The sequence below is a fragment of the Oratosquilla oratoria genome, chromosome 33 (assembly GCF_046742065.1).
Source record: "Oratosquilla oratoria isolate Oo_2021 chromosome 33, ASM4674206v1, whole genome shotgun sequence".
Classification (NCBI taxonomy): domain Eukaryota; kingdom Metazoa; phylum Arthropoda; class Malacostraca; order Stomatopoda; family Squillidae; genus Oratosquilla; species Oratosquilla oratoria.
This window is the reverse complement of record NC_134809.1, coordinates 38,450,238-38,477,235: the sequence shown is the minus strand read 5'-3', so window position 1 is coordinate 38,477,235 and position 26,998 is coordinate 38,450,238. Positions and strand designations below refer to the sequence as shown.

The 26,998-nt window shown below is 38.0% G+C and overlaps 1 protein-coding gene across 18 annotated transcripts in view; it reads right to left on the bottom strand.

Annotated features, from left to right (window-relative positions):
* The window catches only part of LOC143017846 (dystrobrevin beta-like), a 436,897-nt gene that overhangs the window by 108,670 nt on the left and 301,229 nt on the right, over positions 1–26,998 (bottom strand). For 17 of the 18 annotated variants that reach the window (XR_012965709.1, XM_076172805.1, XM_076172802.1 and 14 more), the window contains 3 exons: positions 4,344–4,468; positions 4,055–4,150; positions 3,668–3,764 (listed from right to left, as the gene is read on the bottom strand). Coding sequence is in view for 17 of the 18 variants with exons in the window: in XM_076172805.1 (XP_076028920.1) it covers positions 3,668–3,764; positions 4,055–4,150; positions 4,344–4,468 (318 nt within the window). In the remaining variant the exon portion in view is untranslated. The remainder of the gene's footprint in view (positions 1–3,667; positions 3,765–4,054; positions 4,151–4,343; positions 4,469–26,998) is intronic. The other variant, XM_076172799.1, reaches the window with a different exon arrangement.

The window sequence follows — 26,998 nt, the reverse complement described above, 5'->3', positions numbered from 1 at the left end:
GGTTGTTGCTAGCTATTTGGAAGCCATGGGTCTCCCACAAGAGAGACCTGGGACAACAGATTGACTATTTGATTGTATGTCATACATTCTATGAAATACAATATCATAACTGACTGTTGTCATTAGGAAGAAAAATCTATTTTGTGTAGCATGCCCTAAGATATACAGTAGAACCTCTTTATAATGGTACCCATAGTAATGATAGCCCCATATTAACGGCACATGTGCTTGGTCCGACATTTTTGTTGTTTTAGTGTTCTTGCCAAAAGTTTAGGGCACAGTTTGTCTGCCCATACCAAAAAGTGCTCTTTTGTGTATTTCTTTTTGGCCCTAAATATCACTTTTCTCAGCCTCAACCATGCCTAAAGAAATGAAGAAATGTACCAAGAAGGTTTTAACATTGAAACAAAAGCTGGAAGTGATCAAAATACTAGAAAAACATGAAAATCACCACACAATTATGGAATACTACCAGATTTTGTCATCCACCATTTATGATATCAATAAGCAGAGCCTGCACATAAAAGAATTTTTTTGTGAAGAGTGAGACCAACAAGGACATCAATAAGAGGCAGAAGTTGCATGCACCGAATTTGGAGGAGCTGGACTGAGTAATTTATGGATGGTTTAAGCAGAAGCATTCAGAAGGAGCATGTATTTCTGGCCCACTTGTGATTGAAAAGGCCAAAGAAATGTATAACAAATTGGAGATAACCGAGCCATGCATATTCTCTTCTGGTTGGCTTCATAGATTTAAGCTGAGGCATGGAATTTGTGTACTAGATGTGAGTGGTGAGCAGAAATCCACCAATGTTGAATCTGCTGAAGCCTACAAGATCACATTTCAGGAAACTGTCACCAAGTATAATCTGACACCAGACCAAATCTATAATGCCAATGAGACTGGCCTACTGTGGCATTGTTTGCCACATTCTACTTTGGCTTGTGGAAATGAAACAGTAGCCCCAGGTTTTAAACAAAATAAAGACCACATCACCCTTCTGTGTTGTGCCAATGCATCAGGGAAACACAGAATACAGTTGCTTGTTATTGACAATTTAAAAAAATCTTAAGTGTTTAAAGAATGTTGCACATCTCCCAGTTTACTATGATAATCAAGGTAATGCATGGATGATCTGTGATATTTTCAAGGAGTGGTTTTTTAACATTTTTTGTTCCTGCTGTCAAGGAAAACCTGAAAAGATTAGGCCTACCTAAAGATATGAAAGTGTTGTTCCTCAATAACTGCAGAGCCCATCCCCTAGCAGAAGAACTTGTCAGTGGGAACATCTTTACAATTTATCTACACCCTAATGTTACCAGCATGATCCACCCCATGGATCATGGATCAGGGGGTGATCGAAATTTCAAAATGAGTTACAGAAAAGACTTCATGAGGCTAGTCCTAAACACTGACTGTGATATTATGGCTGTGCAGAAGAAATTCACTGTCAAGGATGCATATATTTTGCATCAGATGCATGGAAAAATGTAAAGAGCAAGACCTTGGATCATGCCTGGTGCAAGTTATGGCCTACAGTGAACTAAGACAACAACCAGTTTGACACAGAGGGAGAGTTTGAAGGGTTTGCTGTGGCCCAGAATGAAAATAGATAAACAAATAAATAAATAGATAAATAAATGAATAAATAAAATATATAAGTCAAGTGGCAAGATTAATGTGGAGGCTGATGAATTTGAGGAGTGGACTGAGGTTGACTATGATGTTCCTGTCACTCACACATTGGATACTGATGAATTAATTCCTGTAGTCAGAAGACGAGGTCAGAAAAATGATAAAGAGGAGAGTGAGGAGGAAAAAGTTGATCCCCCAGTATCATGGAATAAGGGTTTGGCAGCATTTGCCACTGCAATAAAATTTATAGAATGCCAGCAGTATCTCACAGCCCAGGATGTTTTGTATCTCAACAGGCTCAAGAATCAGATTATGGGTACCCAAATAAAGTCATCAAAGCAGTCAGATATCCTCATCATGTTCTCAAGGGCTGCAAAGAGGGCCTCTACCTCTAACCAGTCCTGGCCCTCTACCTCTGGTGAATAGATGGTGGTACTCGCCCAGGCGACCGAAGCCCTTCCTGGGGATAGGTGCCACCTGCGTGACACCAGTGGCCAGGGTTGTTTGCTGCTGTTTGGCCCCCAACTCTTGGGGTTGGGGTGGTGGTCCCATGACAAAGATGCACTTAAATCAATCACTGGAACAACATTTGGACAAAACAAAGAAACTTATAGTACAATATACAAACAATGCATACGCTCAGTGATGAATTATGCAAGTCCAGCATGGGCACCTAATCTCAGTGAGACACACTTCAACACCCTTCAAACCATACAAAACAAAGCCATAAAAACAATTACAGGCTGCACATATACAACACCTACAGACCATATACACTATGAAACAAAAGTCCTCAAAATCAAAGATCACCTTGACATGAGAGGCACACAAACACTTGCTGCAGCCTCCACAAACATAGCACACCCACTACACTACATAGCAGATCACCCACACACACCAGGAAATATAGAAAAACACCCAAATACTCTCTTCTCTTCCTCCAAAACCACCAAATACCAGCCTCTGGAAACATATTCATAATCACATCACTCATTGCTCCATTAACACACTAAAAGACAACACATTGCTGTATGCCAGACCTCCTGATATCCATCCCTCTGAATCCTCTCTCCCATGAAAGGACAGAGTCCACCTGGCCAGACTGCAATGCAGCCACCACCCAGCCCTTCTAAGCTACTGGAGGAGACTGGATGACCGCATTGTGGACAAATGCCCAGGATGTAACACTTCACCACATACTATTCAACACATCATGGAAGACTGCATTACACACAATCACGCATGCAAACAACACAACACACTCCATAAAGAATTTGTGGGAAAACCCCGTTTCGGCCATGGCATTCCTTGGGGATACGGGACTGCTTGGACAGACAGTCTAGGGAACAACATCAATAACAATAACCTCTGGTGAGCCCCAGCCCTCTACCTCTGGTGCAGCAATGGTGCTGGGTGAGGATACTGATGATCCTCTATTGCCACCAGTAATACCCTAGTAATACCCCAGTGAAGTTAACTTAGATTGTAAGCACATAAAATCAGAAAACAAGAAAAAATACAAAATAAAAAACAAATAGAAAAAAGTGAATATTCATGCCTTGATTTAATGATAAACATTTTACTGTACCATCAAATGTACCCAAAACTGCCCATACTGTACCTGGATATAGATGTAGCCTATACTGTACAGTGTACAATATGTGTGTACACTGCCACACCTACAACCTACTGTGCTGTACTTCACCTACAGCCGTACTTTGTGAGTATTGTATTACTGAACAAATGGTTCAGTAATACCTTCTAATGTTGTATATTGCATCATTTGTTACTTATTTTCTACATTATGGATCATGTATTTCATATTTAATGCTTGTAAATGTACATAGCATGAATTCTCTGACATCACAAAGAGTAAGCCTCACAATAACAGAATTTCGTCTTTCTCGGCACAGTCGCAGTCCCAAGCATGCCATTATAATAGGGTTCTACTGTACTATGAAGAACTGAAACAAAACAGATATACTATACTGTGCAAGTAATTGTCAAAATTACATGATTAAGTAAACCTACATTTTGCTTTCCTTCTTGTGCAAGCCTTGCAGCATAGTGTGCAATCAGTCGATGCTCTTCATCAAGCTGTGACCAATCTGGCATGCTGGTTCCTCGACTGTTGACAATAAAAGTACCAAAAGTTTAAATGAATTCAATCTAAACTCTATCTTTTCCCTTAATTCATTTCCTTTCCCATATGAATACAAGAAATATAGATAAAATGAGAGAACATCAAGTAACAGTTTGGAAACCTCTTTCTTCATTAAGAGGAGTTACCTAGTTTTCCTTTTTTTTATATAGACAGAACTAATAAAAATAGGAAAACCTTAAACATTTGGTTTGCAAATGGAGTATATTTACATACAATTAAAAATAAATAAAAAAAATTGAACAAAAAAAAAATACCTTCTTCCAGAGGACCTGCTGTCTAAGGATCCCATATCAAAGGAATTGCCTGCCTCCCCTCCAAACCCATTGTGAGATGGCATAGGGGAAGGTGGCCTGTGTTGGGAAAAAGTAGTTGTACCCAACATCATAACAATAAACATTTTAAGGGATTCTATAGAAAAAAATACATTTTTATTCATGCTTAATCTACTCTATGCAAAATTGGATGGGAGCAATATGGGTTGCAGGTCAGTCCTCTGTTGTTTTCAACATGGGAAAATACTAATGAAATATTTTACCAACTCACACTATATGAGACAAGTTGAGAGGTTTCTCTGGTTCCTCAGGATATTTTGGGATTTGCCCTGGAGGTTTTTCTGGTACACAACGGAAGCTCTTGCGTAGGGAGTGACTTATCTGTTTTGTTGGACTCTAGAGAAAAAAGAAGACAAAAATGTTATATATGAATATATATATTTGTAAAACAGTGCATTCTTATTCAAAATATTATATCTCCTACCATGATAGGTGGCACCTTTCCCTTAGTTCTGGCTAAAGGAAGGCTCTTTTATACATTCCTGTAGTACTTTCTTGGTAGTAAAATAGTTATGGCCTATCTTAATCTCTTTTCTAGTAGGTGGCAGTTTTCCTTTAATTCTGGCTGCTGTCAGGGCATCTCAGTGGCATGCCCTCAGTAGTGGAAGGGTAAGGGACTAATAACTGGTGCCTGCACATAGTGGTCCTACAACAAGGATAGTAAACCTGCCCATTTTCAAAGCCTGTCAACTCCCTCACCTCTATCAGGAGGTGCATGCATGAGGGGCTGATACTTGGTCTCTGGAATGGGCCCAAGTTCTCTATCAATTTTAGCTGTCTTTCTTATATTTTGCACACATGGACAGCTAACAAATGGAAACTGCTCTCCTCTCCCTACAGCTTTAGGCCAGTGACATGGAAACAGTTCCACACTATTCGAGAATAATAGATATAATAGATGAGAGAGATGGATAGGGAGACTGTGCCTATCTAGACCTACAAAAGGCATTTGACAAGGTACCACACAAAAATTAATAGGAAAATTAGAATCAATAGGTGGCATTGCAGGTAATTTATTAAAATGGATGGAAGACTTCCTGACTGGGAGAAAAATGAGGGTAGTGATTAGAGACAAATACTTGAAATAGGAAGAAATGATAAGTGGTGTCCCACAAGGGTCAGTACTAGCTCCAATCATGTTTGCCATGTACGTAAACGACATGGATGAAGGAGTTGAATGTTATATGAATTTCTTTGCAGAGGATGCAAAAATATTAAAGAAAGTATCAACAAATGAGGACTGTGACTCATTACAATCAGACCTGGACAATCTGGAAATGGACTCAAAAGCGGGAGGTGAACTTTGATATCAAGAAATGGAGCAAAATGGAATTGGTAAAAGCAAAAACAGAATTTCAAAGAATTACAAAATTGGTGAAAATGAAATAAAAAAAGTGCACTCAGAAAGGGACCTTGGAGTGATAATCAGCAATGACATGACACCAGACAGACATATAAACAAAATAGTAGGTGAAACATACAACCTACTAAGGTCAATGAAAGTGGCATTTGAATACTTGGATGAAGAAATTATAAAAAAAAATATTAGTCACATTGATTAGACCAAAACTGGAATATGCAACGACACTATGGACACCCAGTACTAAAAAAGAATACAGTCGTACCTCGGTACTCGACCATAATCCGTTCTGAGGTGGTGGTCGAGCACCGATTTGTTCGAACACCGAAACCAATTTTCCCCTTATCACTGTCTTTCTTTGGACCCATTATTAAGGGCTAGAGCAACACGAAAAAGTTTAAATCTGGGAAGAAATACTCGAACAAACTGCGTACGTCTTACTCCGCTGGCGGTCTGAGTCGAACTGACGCTTACCCGCTGTTCGAGCTAGTCGAGTACCGAAAATCTGTTCGAGGTCCGATGCATTTTCTACTCGAATTTTTTGGTCGAGCACCGATTTGGTCGAGTATAGAGGCGGTCGAGTACCGAGGTACGACTGTATAAGGAAATTAGAAATAATACAGAGAGCAACAACAAAGTTGGCACAAGCTCTTTCCAAATTAATATACAAACAAAGATTATTGAAACTAGAACTACCAACACTAGAGCAAAGAAGAGAAAGAGGTGATCTACTGACTATATATAGAATCATGAAAGGAATGGAAATCCTTGACAGAAAAGATTTACTAAAACATGACAATGGAAAAACAAGAGGTCATGAAAAGAAACTCAAAATGGACAACTATAGAAGAGTTTTGAAAAAGAATAGCTTCCCACACAGAGTGCTGGATATATAGAATAACTTAGATGAAAAAACAGTGTGTGCAAATACTATTCACGATTTTAAGAATAAACTTGATGCTGAAAGATACAAAGACAGGTCACCATGAGCATAGCTCCCTTCCCGTATAACACAACTAGGTAAATACAATTAGGTAAACACACTCTATGGATAAAGAGATGATGAAAAGAACTCATTGAAACAATGATCTGTCCAAGACTGGAATATGCATCAGTGGTATGGTCCCCACAGAGAGTGAAAGATATAAGCAAGATTGAATGAATGCAAAAGTCAGTAACCAAACTGGTCCCAGACTGGCAGACAAACCATATAAGGAGAGACTAAAAGCAATGGGTCTGCCAATTCTGAAACATTAAAGACAAAGAGGTAGTATTATAGTATTCAGGTTACTAAAAGGGATATATTACATTGATAGTGGAGATCTCTTGATTAAGGATACAAGGGCTTTAAGAGGTCAGGAGAACACATTAAGGAGGACTACATGTCTAAAGGATGTGAAAAAAAAATTCTTTACATTGGCACATAAATATTTGGAATGGCTTAGAAGGAGATACAGCCCAACCTGGAACAATACATGAATTCAAATCCAAATATGATAACTGGAAGAAGGTTATCACTACTCCTTTCTTGACCCTGTTGTCATGGTGGGAGTAGAAATGAATATAATGATTATTGTTTGTGGATTTTCTGTATACTTTAAATTTCAGCTGGTTACCATGTTTTGAAATGTGTGTGTCTAAGAAAGGAAGGGAATCATTAAATTCTTTTCAGTTTTCCCTAGAAGAAGATCGCATTGATAGAAGATATCTCCTGATTAAAGATGGGGGACTTTAAGAGGTTATAGAAGTAAATTAAGAAAGACCACATGTCAAAAGGATGCAAAAAAATAGCTTTACATATAGATGTACAGTATACATATGTGGAATAGCTTAGAAGGTGATATAGCCCAAGCTCAAACAATACATGAGTTCAAATCCAAATATGATAACTGGGAATGAAAGATATAGATTAAGTTGGAACTGTACATAAATTTGAGTCTAGGTATGTCAGAAAATTAGAGAATAGGAGACGGCACCAACAAGCATTGCTCCTTTACTGTAAACTACAATTAGTCAGATATAATTAGGTAAATACACACACACACACACACTTTCGTCGAATGGATGTCGAGAATTGAAGTTCCGAAGAAAAAGCAAAATCTACATGGATTTCAACATCAAGGATGTACCTTATTGTATTTATAAGGAAGGGGAAAGCTCGTGGTGTAGTGGGAAAGTGATAAAAAAGGAGAAGGGGAGGGATTACTGAGGGAAATGGAAGGAAATGAGGAAGGGGAGGACTTGGTCCAGGAGGCCAGGAGTCTTGTAAACAAGAGAAGGACCGAGGATGATTTTGGAGATGAAGGGACTAACAAAAATGTAAAGATTAGAAATATAGATAAGAGCAGCACAGTGGAAGGTGATGATAATAGTTTCCAGGGATTTAAAGAGGGTGGGGGGGATACCAACCTCCCCCGATTAGCAAGACTAGAGGAAAAACTTAATAAGATGACCGAGCATTGGGAAAACAGGTTCGGTAATGTAGCCAAGATTGCGCAGAGAGTTGAAAGATTGGAAGAAGTAGAGGAGGTGAACAAAAACTTAACTAAAGAAATAGAAGAATTAAAAAGACAGTTAAAAGAAGTAAAAGATGAGAATGAGGAATTAAAGAGGAATAATAAAGACAATAAGGAGGCCATAGCAAAAGAAGCAAAGGGTTGGAAAAAAATCCAAGAAAATAGTAAAGTTGCATTTATTGACATAATAAAACAGCAAATGAAAGAACAAACTGAAGACTCAGTTATTAAAGTGATGAGACAGAAGGAGAATATAGTAAGAGACTTAGCAGATAAAAAGAAATGTATAATTATATTAGGAATGGAAGAGAAATATAACCTAAATAGAACCACAAGAATCAAAGAGGAAAAAGAAAAAGCAGTTTACTAGAATTAGTTCAGGAAGATGAACCCAAAATCATGAAACAAATTGAAAAGATGTATAGGCTCGGAAAGTATAGTACAGATAAGACCAGACCAATTAAGATTAAATTCAGGTCACAAACGATGGCAGAGAATATCTTAGCAAAAACAGGGAAACTAGCAGCAAGTGAACAATATAAAAAGGTATGGATAAAAAGAGAAATGAATAAAGAGGAAAGAGAGGAGGAAAAAATGAAAAGACATGAAGCTAAGGAAAAAAACGAGAAAAGAACAGTCAGAAAAAGAGAAATTCTATTGGAGAGTAGTGAATATGAAAGTAAGGAAATACGACATACTAGAGAAAAACAAAAGGGAAACAGAGAATACAATGGAAGTGGCAGAAAACTAAAAGTGTCTTACACAAATATAGATGGATTAATAACAGGATTGAATGAGCTGAATGATTATCTGAAGGAAAAAGAACCGGACATAATGAGAATTGTAGAAACGAAATTAAAAGGTCCACTATCACCCAACAGTGTAGGACATGATGCATATAATTATTGGATTAGAAACAGAGAGACAAAACAAGGGGGTGGAGTTATGTTCCTGACTAAGAAGGATATAAATGTGAGGTGTGTCACATATGGAAAGAATACAGTAGAGATGATTATGATCGAAGTGGAAGACAGAGATAAGAAGAGCAGAAAGTTCGTGATAAATTATGTGCCTCCAAAAACAGCCTCGTGGGAAGAGAGTGAACATAAAAGTATGTTAGAAGACACAAGGATAACATTAAATAAGATAATGGAAGATGGAGGAAGAATAGTTATGATGGGCGACTTTAATTGCAAAGAAGTCTGCTGGGAAGAGATGACAGTAAAGGGTGGAGACGGCTAATGGGGAAATGTTCTACTCAAGATGATTATTGACCATACAATGACACAGTGGATACAGGAGAACACTAGGTATAGAAATTAAGAAAAACCTAATAATCACATCTGAACCTAAAATAGTGGAAAAGATTGAATATAAAACACCAATAAGTAAAAGTGACCACATATTGATTGAACTGGAACTAAATGAGGAAAAATACATGAAAAGAAATGAACAATATAGAAAAGGAAGAATGATGTATGAAAAAACAAACTTTGATAGAATAAGAGAATTCTTTCAAAAAGAAAACTGGGAAGGAATATACAAAGAAGAAACAACAGTGGAAGAGAAATGGAATATTTATAAAAAAGATTATAAAAAAGGAGTGAAAAAGTATGTCCCAAGACAAAAACAAGAAAAAGAATATGTAAAATGCTGGTACAACAAAAGTTGTAGGGAGTTAAAGGACAAAAGAGATAAAGCTTGGACCAAATGGAAGAAAACAAAAGACCTGAAAAATGGAAAATATATACTTGTTACAGAAATGAATATGGACAAACGTGCAGAGAGGAAAAGAGAAAATATGAAAAAGATGTCATAGAAAAATGTAAAGATCAACCAAAATTATTTTACAGATTTGTAAACAACAAACTGAAAAACAAACAAGATTTGGAGAAATTAAGACAAGGAGGAGTTGAATACACAGAGGAAATTGAAATGGCGGAAATTATGAACAAGCATTTTAAATCAGTGTTTACAAGGGAGAACATACAACCTGAAGAGATCAAATGGAAAGAGAAAGTCCCCCCTATGAAAGAAATAGAAGTAACAAAGAATGAAATAATGAAACACTTCAGTAATTTTGATGTCAGAAAATTGCATGGACCAGATGAAATAGCAAACTGGATTTTGAAAGAATGCAGGAATGAACTGGCAGACAAAATACATAGCATAATAAACAGTTCCTTGAAAGAAGGAAAAATTCCAAAAGATTGGAAAAAAGCAAATATAGTACCTATATATAAAGGGGGAAATAAAGAAGACCCTACCAACTATAGACCAGTCTCTCTAACAAGTACAATAGCAAAAATTTGTGAAAGAATTGTCAAAAGTAGATGGGTAAAATATTTAGAAAAAAACAATGTGCTAAATCCAAGGCAATTTGGATTCAGACAAGGACGATCATGCGTCACCAATTTAATATGTTTCTATTCAAGGCTAATATATATAATACAAGAAAGAGATGGATGGGCTGATTGTGCATTTCTAGACCTAAAAAAAACTTTTGACAAAGTACCACATAAGAAGTTGCTTAAGAAATTAGAAACCGAAGGAGGAATACAGGGCAAACTGCTTAAATGGATGGAAGACTTTTTGCAAGAAAGAAAAATGAGAGTAGTGATAAGAGACAAACACTCAAATTGGGATGAAGTAATAAGTGGTGTTCCAAAAGGAACAGTTTTGGCCCCAATAATGTTTGCTATATATATTAATGATATGGATGAAGGAATTGAAAGTTATATGAGCTTCTTTGCAGATGATGCAAAATTATCAAAAATAGTGAACACGGAAGAAGATTGTGAATCACTACAGAGTGATCTAAATAAAGTCTGGGAATGGAGTAGGAAGTGGGAGATGGAGTTCAATACTAAAGAGTGTAGTATAATGGAATTTGGAAAAAGCAAAAACAGAATAACAGGATCATATAAATTGAGAGAAGAAAGAATAAAAAAAGTTGAAAATGAGAAGGACCTGGGAGTCATTGTTATGTCATATGTCACCTGAGAAACAAATAAGATTTTTGGTGAAACTTATAATCTAATAAGAACAATCAAAGTGGCATTTACATACCTGGATGAAGAAATGGTGAAGAAAATACTAATCACTCTTATAAGACCAAGATTGGAATATGCAGCAACGATGTGGTCACCAAGTACAAAAAAATGTATAAAAAAACTTGAAAGAATACAAAGAGCAATTACAAAATTGGCACCAACACTCTCAAAACTATCATATGAAGAGAGACTAGCAAAACTTGAGCTACAGACACTAGAGCAAAGAAGAGAGAGAGGAGATTTGATAGCTATTTACAGAATCATGAAAGGCATAGAAATTATTGATAGAGAGGACCTAATAAAATGGGATGATAGAAATACAAGAGGACACGGAAAGAAAATCAAGAAAGACAGCTATAGAAGAGATCTGAAAAAGAACAGCTTTCCTCACAGAGTAATAGACAGTTGGAACAAGTTAGATGAGAAAGTAGTGTGTGCAAAAACAATACATGAATTTAAAAATAGTTTAGATAAAATGAGATATGAAGACGGGACACCATGAGCATAGCTCCCCTTCCCGTAAAATACAACTAGGTAAATACAGTTGGTGAGTTGTCAATTAGAAGGTAAGGAAATGGTTTCTAAGTAAACAAGAAGGCAGTATTGCAAAGTAAGCTCTACAAGGAAACTTAGAATTGCATATGCTAATGTTACTGGTTTACCATTGGTTAGATTTGAGATAAATAACTACTTAAGGATAAATGAGCTTGATATATTGTGTCTAGTAGAAATTAAACTCCCATAAAATGTTAATATTCACATGGGGAACAACAGATACACCTCCTGGAGAAGAGACAGAGGAAATAAAAAGGGTGAAGGAATAATGTTTGTGGTGAGAAGTGACAATGGTGGAAGAAGCAAATCTGAGTGAAGGCAGGGCTAAAGGCAATTCACCTAAACATCAATATTAAGGACACAATAAAAGAGACTTCATGGTAGCATATGTTCCCCCCCAAGACAAGAGGTTGAGATGAAACTAGATATCAGGATATGTTAAGTGATACAACTCTTTTTCTAAAGAAAAATATTGAACAAAGTAGTAACATAGTCCTTATTAGAAATTTTAACTGTGGTGATGTAAACTGGGAGGAATGGGAAGCAAGCAACAAAGCAGAATCCTGGGGAAATACACTGTTAAGTATACCAATAGAGAACACAATTACTTAGTGGGTAAAGGAAGTGGCTGGGGTAAAAGGAGATGACACTCCCACAAAATTAGATCTGTTACTAATCAAAGAACCAGACATCATCAACTTCTTGAACTACCTTTGCCCAATAGAAAAAAGTGACCATGTTACAATTGAATTTCAGCTGGAGGATAAGGAAACAGAGGAAAGGAATGAATCACACAGGCAAGGGAGACTCAATTTTAGGTAAGCAGATTACTTAAGGTTGAGAACATTCTTTGAAGAAACAAAAAAAGGCCAGGGATGTGGCTTGGGGGAAATGGAAAAAGAAAAGGAGCAATAAAACAAAAGAAGCTTACAAACAAGCTAGAAATGACTATACAAGAATTTGCAGGGAGAAGAAAGCAATTTTGAAAGAGGTGTAGCAGAAAAATGCAAAGATGAACCAAAACTGTTTTACAGGTTCATAAATGGTAAATTGAGACACAGGAAAGAAATCATCAAGTTAACAGTAGATAGTGAAGTCTTTGAAGAGGCCTCAGCTCAGACAAAGATGATGAATGAAGGTTTCCAATTGGTCTTCATAAAAGAGCACAAATTTTTTGGAGAAAAGTGAGGGGAACAAAAAATCAAGTTTAGCAGACATAAATGTAGAAGTGAGGGAAGCGCTCAATCTTTTGGGATCATTGGATATCACAAAAGCTTCAGGACCAGGCATGCTCTCAAACTGGATACTAAAAGAATGTAGGGAACAACTAGCAGACAAGATCCACAGTCTTATGACATGGTCATTGAAAGAAGGCATTGTGCTGCTCAATTGGAAAAGGGCAAATGCGGTACCAATTCACAAAGATGGAAAGGTGGCTTTTACCTATATAAAAGAAGAAATGGTTAAAAAAATATTAGTCATACTAATAAGGCATGCTGCAACACTTTGGTCACCCAGAACCAAAAAGAATATAAAGAAAATTGAAAGAATCCAGAGAGCAACCACGAAAATGGCCCCAACACTTTCAAACCTGTCATGAGGAGAGACTGGCTAAATTGAAATTACTGACTCTGGAACAAAGAAGAGAAAGAGGCTACCTACTGACCATCTACATAATAATGAAAGGGACGGAAGTCCTTGATAGAGAGGACTTACTAAATTGGGACAAGAAAAACACAAGAGGACATGGAAAAAACTCAAAAAGGATAGTTATAGAAGAGACTTGAAAAAAACAAAACAAATTTCCACACAGAGTGGTAGACATCTGGAACAAACTGGAGAAAATGACAGTGTGTGCAAAAACCATACACGAATTTGAGAGCAAACTGGACACTGTGAGATACAAAGGCAGGACACCGTGAGCATAGCTTCCCTTCCCAGAAGATACAACTAGGTAAGTAAACACCACTAAATTATAGGCCAGTATCACTAACTAGCACAATAGTGAAATTATGTGAAAGGATTGTGAAAGATTGATGGACCAAATATCTTAAAAAGATGAACATTCTTACAGACGGTCAGTTTGGTTTCAGATCTGGAAGGTCATGTGTGTCATAATAGAGAAGGTAATGATAAAGTACCTCACAGTTGACTTATGTGGAAATTGGAGCATGTTGGAGGACTGAGAGGCAAGCTACTAGAATGGATTAAAAAAAATTATTAGGAAAGATACATAAGGACAAGAATAAGGTGTCAAGCTGGAGAGCAGTAATGAGTGGAGTTCTACAAGGTTCAGTGCTTGCACCAATAATGTTTCATGCCTATGTTAATGACATGATGGAAGGAACAAGCTATGCCAACATGTTTGCAGATGATGCAAACATTAGGAGAAGAGTGAAAAATGAGGATGGAATATTGCAAAATTATCTAGATACCATTTTTACATGGAGCCAAGAATGGAAAATAAAGTTCAATACCAAAAAATGCAAAGTAATGAAAATGGGAAATAGCAATATTCTTAAACTATTCCTTGGGAAGCAAACACATTACAAAAGCAAAAGAAGAGAAAGACTTGGGAGTGTTGATAAAAGACAACCTGTCACCTGACAGACATATCAACAGGATTGTGGGAGAGACATATGGACTACTGCAGAAGATTAAAGTGGTGTTCCATTATATGGATGAAGAGATGATGAAAAAACTCATTGAAACCCTGATACATCCAAGACTGGAATATGTGTCAGTAGTATGGTCCCCACACAGAGTGAAGGATATAAGCAAGATTGAGAGAATACAAAGGGCAGCAACCAAACTGGTACCCAGCCTGGCGGATGAACCATATGAGGAAAGACTAAAAGTACTGGGTCTACCAATTTTGAAAGATTGATGAGAAAGAGGTGATATGATTACAATGCTCAGGTCACTAGAGGGGGTAGATTACATTGAGAGAAGAGACCTCCTGATTAAAGATGGGAGGGCTTTAAGAGATCATGGAAGTAAATTAAGAAAGACCACATATTAAAAGGATGTGAAGAAATAGTTTTCCATGAAGAATATATAAATATGTGGAATAACTTAGAAGGTGATATAGCCCAAGTTCAAACAATACATAAGTTCAAATCCAAATATGATAATTGGAAATCAAAGATGTAGATTAAGTTGGAACTGTACATGAATTTGAGTTTAGGTATGTTAGAAAATTAGAGTACAGGAGACAACATCAACAATCATTGCACCTTTACTGTATACTAAAATTAGGTAAATACACGAGGAGGGCTTTAAGAGGCCATGGGAGCAACTTAAAAAATACTGCATGTCTAAAGGATGTGAAAAAATACAGTTTTCCATATAGAAGCATAAATACTTGGAATAACTTAGGAGGTGAAATAGCTCAAGCTCAAACAATACATAAGTTTAAATCTAGATATGGTAAATGGAAATCAAGAATATAAATTAGGCTGGAACAGTGAATGAATTTGAGTCCAGGTATGATACAAAATTAGTGAATAGGAGATGGGACCCAATGAATGTTGCTCCTTTGCAGTATACTATACTTAGGTAAATACACACGTGTGGCGACGGAGGTAGCAACTCAATGAGACACTCCTAGATTTGCATTTAAAAGGCAAAGCCAGATGGAATACTTCCACTGAGTGGATGGGGGAAGCAAAGTCATGGCAAAATAATACTGGTTCCAACTTTGGGAGAGAGTCAGCAAGGAAAATAATGATTTTTGTTACAATGCAACAGTGGCAATGATGGCAACACAAAGTGACACTGCTAGATTTGCCTTTCACAGGCAAAGCCAAATGAAAATACTTGCCAATTGAGTGGACAAGGGGAAAGCAATGCTTTTTAGGATCACAGTAGAGGCAAAAAATTGCTGATTCCAACTTTTTGGGAAAGTTAGGGAGGGAAAATACTGGTTTTCATTTTCAAAGTCACTCTTTATAGGAAACAAAAAGATTAAAACTAATTTTCATTTGTTTACATTATATATATATATATATATATATATATATATATATATATATATATATATATATATATATACATTATATATATATATATATATATATATATATATATATATATATATATATATATATATATATTGTATTTGTACAAATAATGGCAATTTTTCAAGGTTTCATTAAAAAAAACTGTAAATCCATTGAAAAACTTGATTAATGTAGGGCTAGGAATGAGTTTGAGAGAAAAAAAAAAAAAAAAAAAAAGGAGATAGGTTTCAAGTTAGATACTGTTCTATGGTGGTAAGTCGTATGGGTCATCCCTGCATCTTGCCCACTGCCCTGGGTCAGAAGCCATGCAGCAAGACACAATACATCCATAGCAAGACTGTCCCCTTGTACAGAAAAAGAGAAGATGGAGGAATCCCTTTGGGCTGCATCAAAATATCATTCACGAAATAATTTCAGTATCGCTGTGCTTCAAGTCGTTACTCCAACTCTCGTGGGCGGGGAGTTGGGGGTGTGTGTCCGTGGAAGGTCACAGCATTACCCATAGATCGGTCATATGAGCTCTGAGCTCTCTTTTGGGAGGGAAATAGCTCTTGATCACGAGTCCAACATGTGATCCAAAGACCATGGTGAATACCTGTAAAATTTTTCCCAGAATGCAAATTGGGAAAATTTTTACATGGAAGAGACAAAAGTGGAAGAGAAATGGGATATCTTGATGGATAGTTATAATGAAGGAGTTAATAGGCACATACCAAGACAGAAGCTAGAGAGAGTGTATATTAAATGCTGGTTCAACAGAAGATACAGTGAGGCAAAAGATAGAAGAGACAGAGCTTGGAAAAGATGGAGAAAAAAAAAAAAAAAAAAGGAAAATGGCAAATATATATAAACTATAGAAATGAGTATGTAAAAGTGCGAAGAGAGGAAAAAAGGAACCATGAAAAAGACATTATAGACAAATGCAAAGAGCAACCCAAACTATTCTATAGATATGTGACTAGTAAACTTAAAAATAAACAGGAGATAGTGAAACAACGCCAAGGAAATATAGAATACACAGAAGGATTAGAACTGGCCAAAGTCATGAATAATCACTTCAAGTTTGTTTTGACTAGAGAGAAGGCACAATATTGGGACAAAGGAAATGAAGTGCGATCTCCCCCATGAGTGAGATAATAATAACACAAAAAGAAATAATGGAACATTTATCAAATCTTGATGTCAGGAAATTGCATGGCCCGGACGGAATTGCAAATTGGATACTAAAAGAATGCAAAAAAAGAACTAATGGACAAAATATATAACATAAGTTGCTCACTCAAAGAAGGAAAAATGCCAACATCGTACCAATATATAAAGGAGGAAACAAGGAAGAACCAACTAACTATAGACTGGTCTCACTAAAAAGCACGATAGCCAAAATTTGTGAGAAAATTATCAAGAATAGAGGGGAAAACACCTGGAAGAAAATAATATGATAAACCCAAGACAATTTGGATTCAGACAAGGAAGATCATGCACCACAAACTTAATATGTTTTCATTCAAGACTAATAGACATAGTGCAAGAAAGGGACGGATGGGCTGATTGTGCTCTCCTGGACTTACAAAAAAGCTTTCGACAAGGTACCACACAAAATATTATTAAAAAACTGGAACATATAGGAGGGATACAAGGGAGCCGACTAAAATGGATAGAGGACATCCTGATTGGTAGAAAGATGAGAGTAGTACTCAGAGAAAAATATTTAGATTGGAAGGAGATGATCAGTGGAGTTCTGCAAGGATCTTTATTGGCTCCAATAATGTTTGCTATTTATGTGAATGAGATGTATGATGATATACAATGTTACGTGAGCTTCTTTGCAGACGATGGTAAATTGTTAAGGAAAGTAAAAACCAAATTGGATTGTGAATCACTGCAGGAAGACCTGAATAAGGTATGGAAGTGGAGTCAGAAATGGGAGGTGGACTTCAATATTAAGAAGTGTAGCATAATGGAGTTTGGAAAAAGTAAAAATAGAATATCGGGATAATATAAAATTGAAACTAAGGAGGTGGACTTCAATATTAAGAAGTGTAGCATAATGGAGTTTGGAAAAAGTAAAAATAGAATATTGGGATAATATAAAATTGAAACTAAGGAGGCAAAGAAAGTGGGATCTGAAAAAGATTTGGGAGTAATTATCTCAAACGACTTGTCCTATGATAAACAATAAACAAAATTGTCAGAGAATCCTATAACTTGCTAAGATCAATAAAAGTGGCATTTATATATTTGGACAAAGAAATGATTAAAAAGTATTGGTCACACTGATAAGGCCTAGACTAGAATATGCAGTGACATTGTGGTCACCCAGTACCAAAAAGAATATAAAGAAAATAGAAAGAATCCAGAGAGTAGCCACAAAAATGGCCTCTGCACTTTCAAACTTGTCATATGAGGAGAGACTGGCTAAATTGGAGTTACCGACAATCACCCATTCATACAATCTCCTCTTACTGTCCATTCCCAAATGTCTATTTCTCATTACACTTTTTAATTCCCCATGGGATTTACTTACTTCTCTCAATTTTCATTCTACTTCAATCTCCACTCCTCCCTTTCCCACCACATTTGCCCCCAAGTATCTAAAGCCCACTTCCTCCAGCCTCTCTCCCTTAATATTCACTTCCAATTTGCTGCTATCCTCTCCCCTTCTACATCTCATCACCTTACTTTTACTCATGAAAGAACAGTGAAGGTTATAATAAAAATGAAGATGACTGCAAGAGACCATAAGGACTTTATTAGGCAGTTCTATTTCCATTACCACCTATCATCCCTATCCATTGATAGTATATTTAGGTTAGGTCAGTATGAGAACAATGGTATGTGTACAATGAAAATAATGTTCAAGTCATAAGCCATGGCAAATGAAGTAATCAGCAAGTCTTGGAGGTTAGCGCAGGAGGAAAAGTTAAATGATTTTTGGATTATGCAAGATGTTAATGAAAAAGAACAAGCATAGACACAAAAACTCTTAGAGGAAGCCCAAGCTAAAAATGATAGGACAGAGGATTTTTTTTTTTTTTGAGTTGTCAATGTGAATATATATATATATATATATATATATATATATATATATATATATATATATATATATATATATATATATATATATATATAAACAGGAAGACTGCTAAAAAGGGAACACTACAAGGAAACTTAAAGTAGCCTATGCTAATATTGATGGTTTACCATCAGCCAGGTTGGAAATAAAAAACTACTTAAGATTAAAGATAATTGAGCCTGATATTGCGTCTAAAGAAGACCAAACTCCCCAAAAATTTTAACTCACAGTTGGGAAGAGACAGGGAGGATCAAATGAGTGGAGGTGTAATGTTTGTGGTGAGAAGTGACATAAAGATGGAAGAAACAAATCTGAGTGAAGGCAAAACTGAAACAATCCAACCAAAAATTAGTACTCAAGGGTTAAATAAAAGAGATTTCATGGTGAATATCCAAATATATTATTTGACACAACTCTTTTCCTAAAGATTTTTTTAACAAAGTAATTTAGTCCTTATTGGAAATTTTAATTGTAGTGAGGTCAACTGGGATGAATGGGAAGCAATCAGCAAGGCAGATTCCTGGGGAATTACCCTGTTAAATATAACAATGGGAAACATAATGACTCAGTGGATACAGGAAGTGACCCGGGTAAGAGATGGAATTTCCACAAGATTAGATCTGTTGCTAACCAAAGAGCCAGAAATCATCATCTCATTAAACTACCTTTGCCCTATAGGAAAAAATGGGTATGTAACAACTGAATTTCAGGTGGAAGATGAGGAAATAGAGCCACGGAATGAATCACACAGGGATGGGAGACACAATATTAGGAAAATAAATGACTTGGAATTTAAGAAATTCTCTGAAGAAGCAAACTGGGAGGAATTCCTGAATACCATGGGAATAAGGAGGAAATGGGAAATTTTTCTTGACCTTTACAACCTAGGAATGAACAAACATATGTCAATGACTAGTAGGAAGAAACAGAAAGAGGACTGGTTTAACAAAAAGTGTAAGATTACAGAAAAGGCCACAGACATGGCTTGGGGGAAATGAAGGAAAAGAAGCAATATAACTAAAGAAGCATACAAAAAAGCTAGATATGACTATATAAGAATTCAATGGGAGGAAGAAAGTAATTTTGAAAGAGGTATAGTAGATAAATGCAAAGATGAGCTGGAACTATTTTACAGGTTTATAAATGGTATATTGAGACACAGGGAAGTAATCACCATGTTAATAGTGGGTGGCAAGGTCTTTCATGAAGCCTCAGTTCAGGCAGAAATAATAAATGAAAGTTTCCAATTGGTCTCCATAAAAGAGAGCGCTTTTTTGGAGGAAAGTGAGGGGAGCAAAAAAACCAGGTTTGGAGGATATAAAAGTAGAAGCAAAGTGCTCAATCTTTTGGGATCATTGGAAGAGTGTGGAGTGTAGTGGCCTAAAACTGTGTTGTGATTCAGCAAGGGGAATATGTGGTGTAATGAGTTGAAGTATGAGGCGTTCAATGACTTTGGAGGAGGTGCAGAGAAGTGTGATTGGGCGGTGTGATATTGGGATTGTTGGGTCTTTATGGGGTTTTGGGATTGTGATTATTTTCCCATGCTTCCAGATGTCAGGTATAGTGTTGTGTGAATAACTGTAGTTTGCAATGTTTGTGAGGCATGTATTCCTTGTGGTCCAATGTGTTTTGGGTGGATGTTAATTATGTTGTCAGGGCCACAGACAGTTTAAGCTTCTTTTCATGTCCTCTTGTTTTCTTTTAGCCCACTTTAGTAAATCATCTCTACTGAGGACATCCATCCCTTTCATAATTCTGTAGATGGTTAGTAGATCTCCTCTTTCTCTTCTTTGTTCCAAGGTTGGTAGTTTGAGTTTGGACAATCTTTGTTTGTATGTCAGTTTGGAGAGTGTTGGTGTCATCTTTGTTATTGCTCTTTGAATTCTTTCTATTTTTTAAATTCTTTTTAGTACTGGGTGTCCGTAGTGTCGCAGCATACTCCAATCTTGGTCTTATCAATGTAACTAACATTTTCTTTACCATTTACCCAAGATCTTTACCATTTACCCAAGATCTGCACCATTGTCAGGAGGGTGATGGGTTACAGGACACAACCACCTGGCACAAGCTGAGACGGTGATACTCTTGCAACAAGCTACATTAGAATCACTGATGCTTGACTTGGCTGCAATGACTGCACCATTTTTCAGCAGAACGCTGATCACCTTGGATCACAAGTGTGACATAGGCATGGCCACAGATGACTTTCACTTGTGGCAATGCTCACTTTAGGATTAGATGGCACTCAATGAGGTTAGGGATGTGAACATTGTGTGTTACATCTCCTGTGTACTCCCCTGATTCATAAAGCTTTGGTAACTGGTTCCCCAAGCACAATGAATTTTCATGATTGCTATCACCCTTACCAAGTTTGTACTGAGTGCCTTAAACCAAGCAATGTAGTGGTCAGATTTCTTTGGTGACAGTGGGAGAATACTTTATGTGGTATGTGTAGAAAGACCTAGACAGCAGGTTTCAATGTCCTAGTTGTGATATTGACCTCAGTGATTAAGCATTGCAGTAAAAGTTAGTGGCTGTCCTACACAAGCCATCATTAAAATGTGAAGTGTTTCAGGCATGTGAAAAGTTCAAGGGTGCAGATACTGAGGGTCTACTGTGTGGCATTTGAGGCCATCCAGTGCAACGTTTGGGGTGATATAAACTTGTGAGGACATCTTCTGTCTACTATGATTTTTATCCAAAAATGATGAGAGCAGGTAAGGCACCTGGGTTAGATGGGTGTCATGCAGAGTGGACTGGCTGGTGAGGTTGTTTACTGTGTGTCTAAGGGAGGGTGGAGTGCCAGAGTACTGGAAGAGTGTCTGTACAGTTCCACTTTACAAGGGATCAGTTTGTTGAGTGTAGTTGGGAAGGCTTATGGGAGGGTATTGATTGAGAGGAACAGAGGGAGTAATTGGTGAGGAACAGTGTGGGTTTAGGACAGGTAGGGGTTGTGTGGATCAGATTTTTGTGGTAAGGCAGATGTGAGAAAGCTTTAGGAAAAGGTAAGTATGTTTTCTGGGCTTTTATGGATTTGGAAAAGGCTCATGACATGGTAGACAGTAAGGCAAGAGGTATTACAGATATATGGGACAGAAGGAAAGATAATATGAGTCAAGAATTTTTATGAGAGTAGTAGATCCTGTGTTATAATTAGAAATGGAGAGAGTGAGTGGTTTGAAGTATAGGTGGGACTTCGCCAGGGATGTGTTTTGTCACCTTGGCTGTTCAATTTATACATGGATGGGGTGGTGTAAGAGGTAAACACAAGAGTGTTTGGATATGTTTAAAAAAAAACAAAAAAAATGGGAGATCAGCCATTTGTTGTTTGCTGACAATACTGCACTTGTGACAAGATCAGAGGAGGGGTTAAATAAGTTAGTGATGGAGATTGGGAAGGTGTGCAAAAGAAGGAAGTTGAAGATAAATGTGGGTAAAAGTAAGGTGATGAGATGTACAAGGGAAGAATGTGGCAGCAAATTGGAGGTGAGTACTAAGGGAGAGACACTGGAGGAAGTAGATAGCTTTAGATACTTGGGTGCGAATGTGGCGGGAAAGGGAGGAGTAGAGGTGGAGTTTGAATGTAGGTTGAGAGAAGCAAGTAAATGCCTTGGGGAATTAAAAAGTGTAATGAGAAATAGACATTTGGGAATGGATACTAAGAGGAGATTGTATGGAGGAGAGATTGTGCCGACAGCACTGTATGAGGCAGAAATATGGAACACAAGAGAGGAAGAGTTTAAATGTGTTTGAGATGAAATGCCTGAGAAGTATAGTATAGTAGGGATTACAAGGTTGGATAGAGTGAGAAATGAGAAGGTAAGGAGGAGAGTGGGGGATGGAAAGGGAGTAGGGAGATAAGGCTGATGAAAGTGTATTGGGATGGTTTGGACATACGAAAAAAATAAGTGAAGAAAGATTATGTCATGTTCCATGACACCTCACTGACAAAAGGAGACGCGAATATGGTGCCATAACACACATTCTAGCATGAGCCATATTCGCTCGACATTCTTAATGAAAATGCCTATTGATGTTCAACTGAACCAATTAGTAGGTTATCTTAAATTAGATAATAGTACTTAAACGTGAATTAGGCTTTTTCTCATGTGAGTGTCCCAGTTACAGGGGGACTTACAAACCGGCGGCGGAGGAGTACACAACTCGGGCACCTCTGTCCGAGGTCGGAGGCCGACATGAATGATGACGCGAAGAAATAGCGTCTGCATTATTCTTTTCCTTCACATGATCAAAGCCTGAGATCATCAGAGGCCAGACAACATTCATTGCAACACACACGTTATACTTTGTATCTAAATCAATACGAACACAAATTAAATCACAAGAAACAACCACACAACCTAAACACTAATATGCGGTAGCAAATGCAAATGACTAACCTCCTTGTTATTAAATGTAAATGTAAATGATTGCTAGGCTGTCAACCCCCGGTCAGAAATGTCAGTATTTCTACTGGTATAAAATCAGAAGCGAGCCAAGGGACCGACAGTAGGTGAACGTAGAGTAGGATCAACGAAGTATATTTATATATGCAATATAAGCAAGAAAACAGCCACATGTGTATAAATACCCACCGAACGCTTAGAGTGGTGCCACAGGCAAGTTTATTTGCCATTAATGCACGACCTACTGAAACATTTAAATGGTGGGAGCGGTGGGATTGATAATTGTATAATGTTAAAAAACAAATTTGTCAGAATGTCACACAATACAAGGTAACAAAACACAGCCAGAAACCTGATTGCGTCCATTGACCAGATCTTTATGAACCTTAATAACACAAACGGGGCTAAGGACGACACAACTCAAAACCCTACCAAGAACCATGACTTGAACCCCCCTACCCCCCAATACCCCTTCCACCATCAATACTACTCAAGCTTCAAATCAAACTCAAACTAACAAAATTACAGTTCAAACCACTAGCCAGCCCAGTACTTTCAAACAACCATCCATTTTTCCAAGACCAAACATACCACCTCCGAGTCCCCCAACCCTAGTTTATAACCATTATATTCTATCAACAACATTCTCGAAGCCAGTGGTATACCATCTCTGACTATATCGTGGCATGCGATGTTCATTTTTCTAACAATAACATGACCCAAGACAAACATAAAATCACAGTTCTTAATCGACATTTCGATCCTCACGACGATTACCGTCAACTTGCCCGCCTCTTGGAATCCAAATTGGAATCTGGTCTCTCATATGTGGAGTATTGCTCAGAACTCAGGAAATTATTCAGTGACAAAGCAACCAACAACTTCCATTTCCTATTTGAGTTCCTGGAATTCATGCATAACCCCGCTCCACCTCCTCATTTCACTACATTGTGGCACAAGTCACGGAAATGCCTAAAACAATCCTATCTTCCCATAACAGCCCGTCCCCATGGGTCACAACGAACACCCACAGTGTAAACTATGTCAAGGGAGAAGACGTGGCAAGTTTCCTTGAGCTCTCCATAGTTTTCATGGCATTGACCATAAAGGGTAAGAGAGAGGCCCAAAGAGTTGACATCGACATAAATAACACCTCTCCCTCTAAATACATCCTTGACATAACAGATAAGTGCGTAATAGATAGATTCTGCAAAGCCCAACCAGCTAGGATAAATACAATCTCTTCCATAAACAATACACCAACTCACTCAATCGCCCGTAACACAAGGGCACCCTTCAACAACCTCCCTGGCACTACCTAGTGTGATTATCACCAGTCAGATTCCTACAATACTCAGGATTGCAGGCAACGCTAAGAAAAAATATGTGCTCTATTCACAACACAACCTCACACTCCGATGCCGAGTGTAGAGTTCAACAATCAAACCAGGACACCCCCCATACAACATACAACACAACCAACAAGTCCTACAACTACTCAGCTAATGTAGGTGTCAAATAGACAAGACCCCAAAGGCCATCAGGCAACTAAGGGTATACATACTGCTCCTTCCATAACTCCTGTAATCAGTCAGATAGAAACTGCAACCAACAAAACCATCGAACCATTCCCAGACCCAACCTCCAAGCTAGACCATGCTCAATTCACAATACCTTTACTCACTCTGATAGCGAGTGCCGCGTCCAAAACCCCCACCAGCTAACAACCACACTGAGTTCACGACCCATGACACAACATCAGAGAACACAATCACCATCTACAACACCACGACCACAACCCTTCAATCAACAGCAGAGACGCCCTTCAACTTACAATATGAACCCACGACCAATTAATAATCCTCCCACACGCAACTCCTACAAACAAAATAGATAGTCGAGGGAATGCAAAACAGCCTCCCGTAGCAGGATCCCATAACGTCACCCATAGGTGAACCTGAGGTCCTATGCTTCAAGAGCACAGTAGGGAACACCCCAGCACATTCCTAGTAGACACAGGCACAAAGATGAATATACAGTATTATCACAGTCAATATGTGCACAATTAGGTGACAACTACCCTACAGAGATATTACACCTTTGAGGGGCCATGCTAGGTGGTGATCATCTAGACTTCACCTCAACTATAAAGATACCAATAAGTATCGAAAAAAATACCTTCCCACCCACTACCTTTTATGTAGACAAAGATTATACCCTCGAATGTGATGGTATACTAGGTCTAGAGTTCCTAGCCAATCATAATATGTTAATAGACATCAACTGCTAAACTTACGTTAGGTAACATTGAGATTCCTTCCTCTCCTAACCCGGCACTTTTAGGTGGCCTGGTAGGCATACTCACCTCCACGCCTTGTATCACCCCACCCGAGTTTTACAACATCCTTCTTGCGACCAGGTTTGCCTGCCTCAGCATCTGCTGACATCAGCATTTCACAAAATGCTGTCGTAAAGCCTTGGGTCAGCATCACTCGATGCTACCTCTCTTAAGACACCCTTCCCCACCTCCACAGGAAAATCCAGTCAGACAACCCCACACCACCCCTCCCCCCTTCCTCAACACATGGATTCTCATCAACACCAAGGTGACGATCTTACCTGGTAAGAGCAGGGTCATCACCACAACCATACCTGGTGCACTTCCAAAGCAAGACAATATTTTTCCCAGACACATGTAAGAAAAAGAATCTCCATATGCTTGTTGTATGGGATAGTTAGGGGAGGTGAACTAGCGATAATTCTACTAGAGAACATCTCACATACCCCAGTTAAACTGAAGAAACAGATAGGTATGGCTAAGCTATACATAAATCCCACTGAGGAAGCATTCCCCACACCTATAAACACCATCACCACCATGACACCCCTCCATTCCTTTTGAGGATATCCCGGTTGTAGACTTCCTACAAGCCAAAACGAAGTTTAAGAATCTTCTTCAATCCCATCGAAAGCCGATCGCCTTAGATGGTGAACCATTGGGAAAAACCTCATTGGTGCAACACCACATCAACACCCCTCCCAACACGAGCCCCGTTTACACACCATCATAAAGGATCCCTCACAGCAGGAGGAAAATAGTTTCAGATCAAATTGAGGAAATGCTAGAACAAGATGGCATACGAAACTCCCACTCCCCGTGGATTCCCCCTTATTCCTGGTCCCCAAAAAAGACAGTACATTCAGACCTGTGATAGACTTCCGTAACATGAACAAAAACAAGATAAAAACGCAACGCCAATGCCAATTATGGGCGACATTTTACAATCATTGGGAAACGGGAACACAGTCTTTTCAACACTTGACCTAAAATCTGCCTTCTGGCAGATTGAAATGTCACCACCTTCAAAACCCCTCTCAGCATTTAGCACTGACAAGGGTAATTTCGAATTTAATCGAATGCCCTTCGGGCTGAAAATGCCCCTATTGCACTACAACGCCTAAAGAATAGCCTTTTTAAAGACAAACTAGGCAAATCCTTTTTCGTCTACCTAGACGACCTAATAATATTTTCTCTACAGTAAAAGACCAGCTTGATACCCTTCGGTACGTCTTACGTACTATCAACAATACTGGCCACAAGATTCAATTGGTCAAGTGCATATTCTTTAAAAAGAAAATTACTTTCCTTGGCCATATTGTGGACAAGGAAGGAATCCACACAAACTCAGATAAGAACAGAGCCATTGCTGAATTCCCCACTCCAAAGAACGCTGACCAACTCCTTTCTTTTGTTGGCATGGCAGCATACTACAGCCATTTCATGAAAGGTTTTCGTGAAATGACTGCCCCACTTACCAAATTCACACGTAAGAACGTACCTTTGAAATGGGACTCTGAGGAAGAAGAATGTTTCCAGAGAG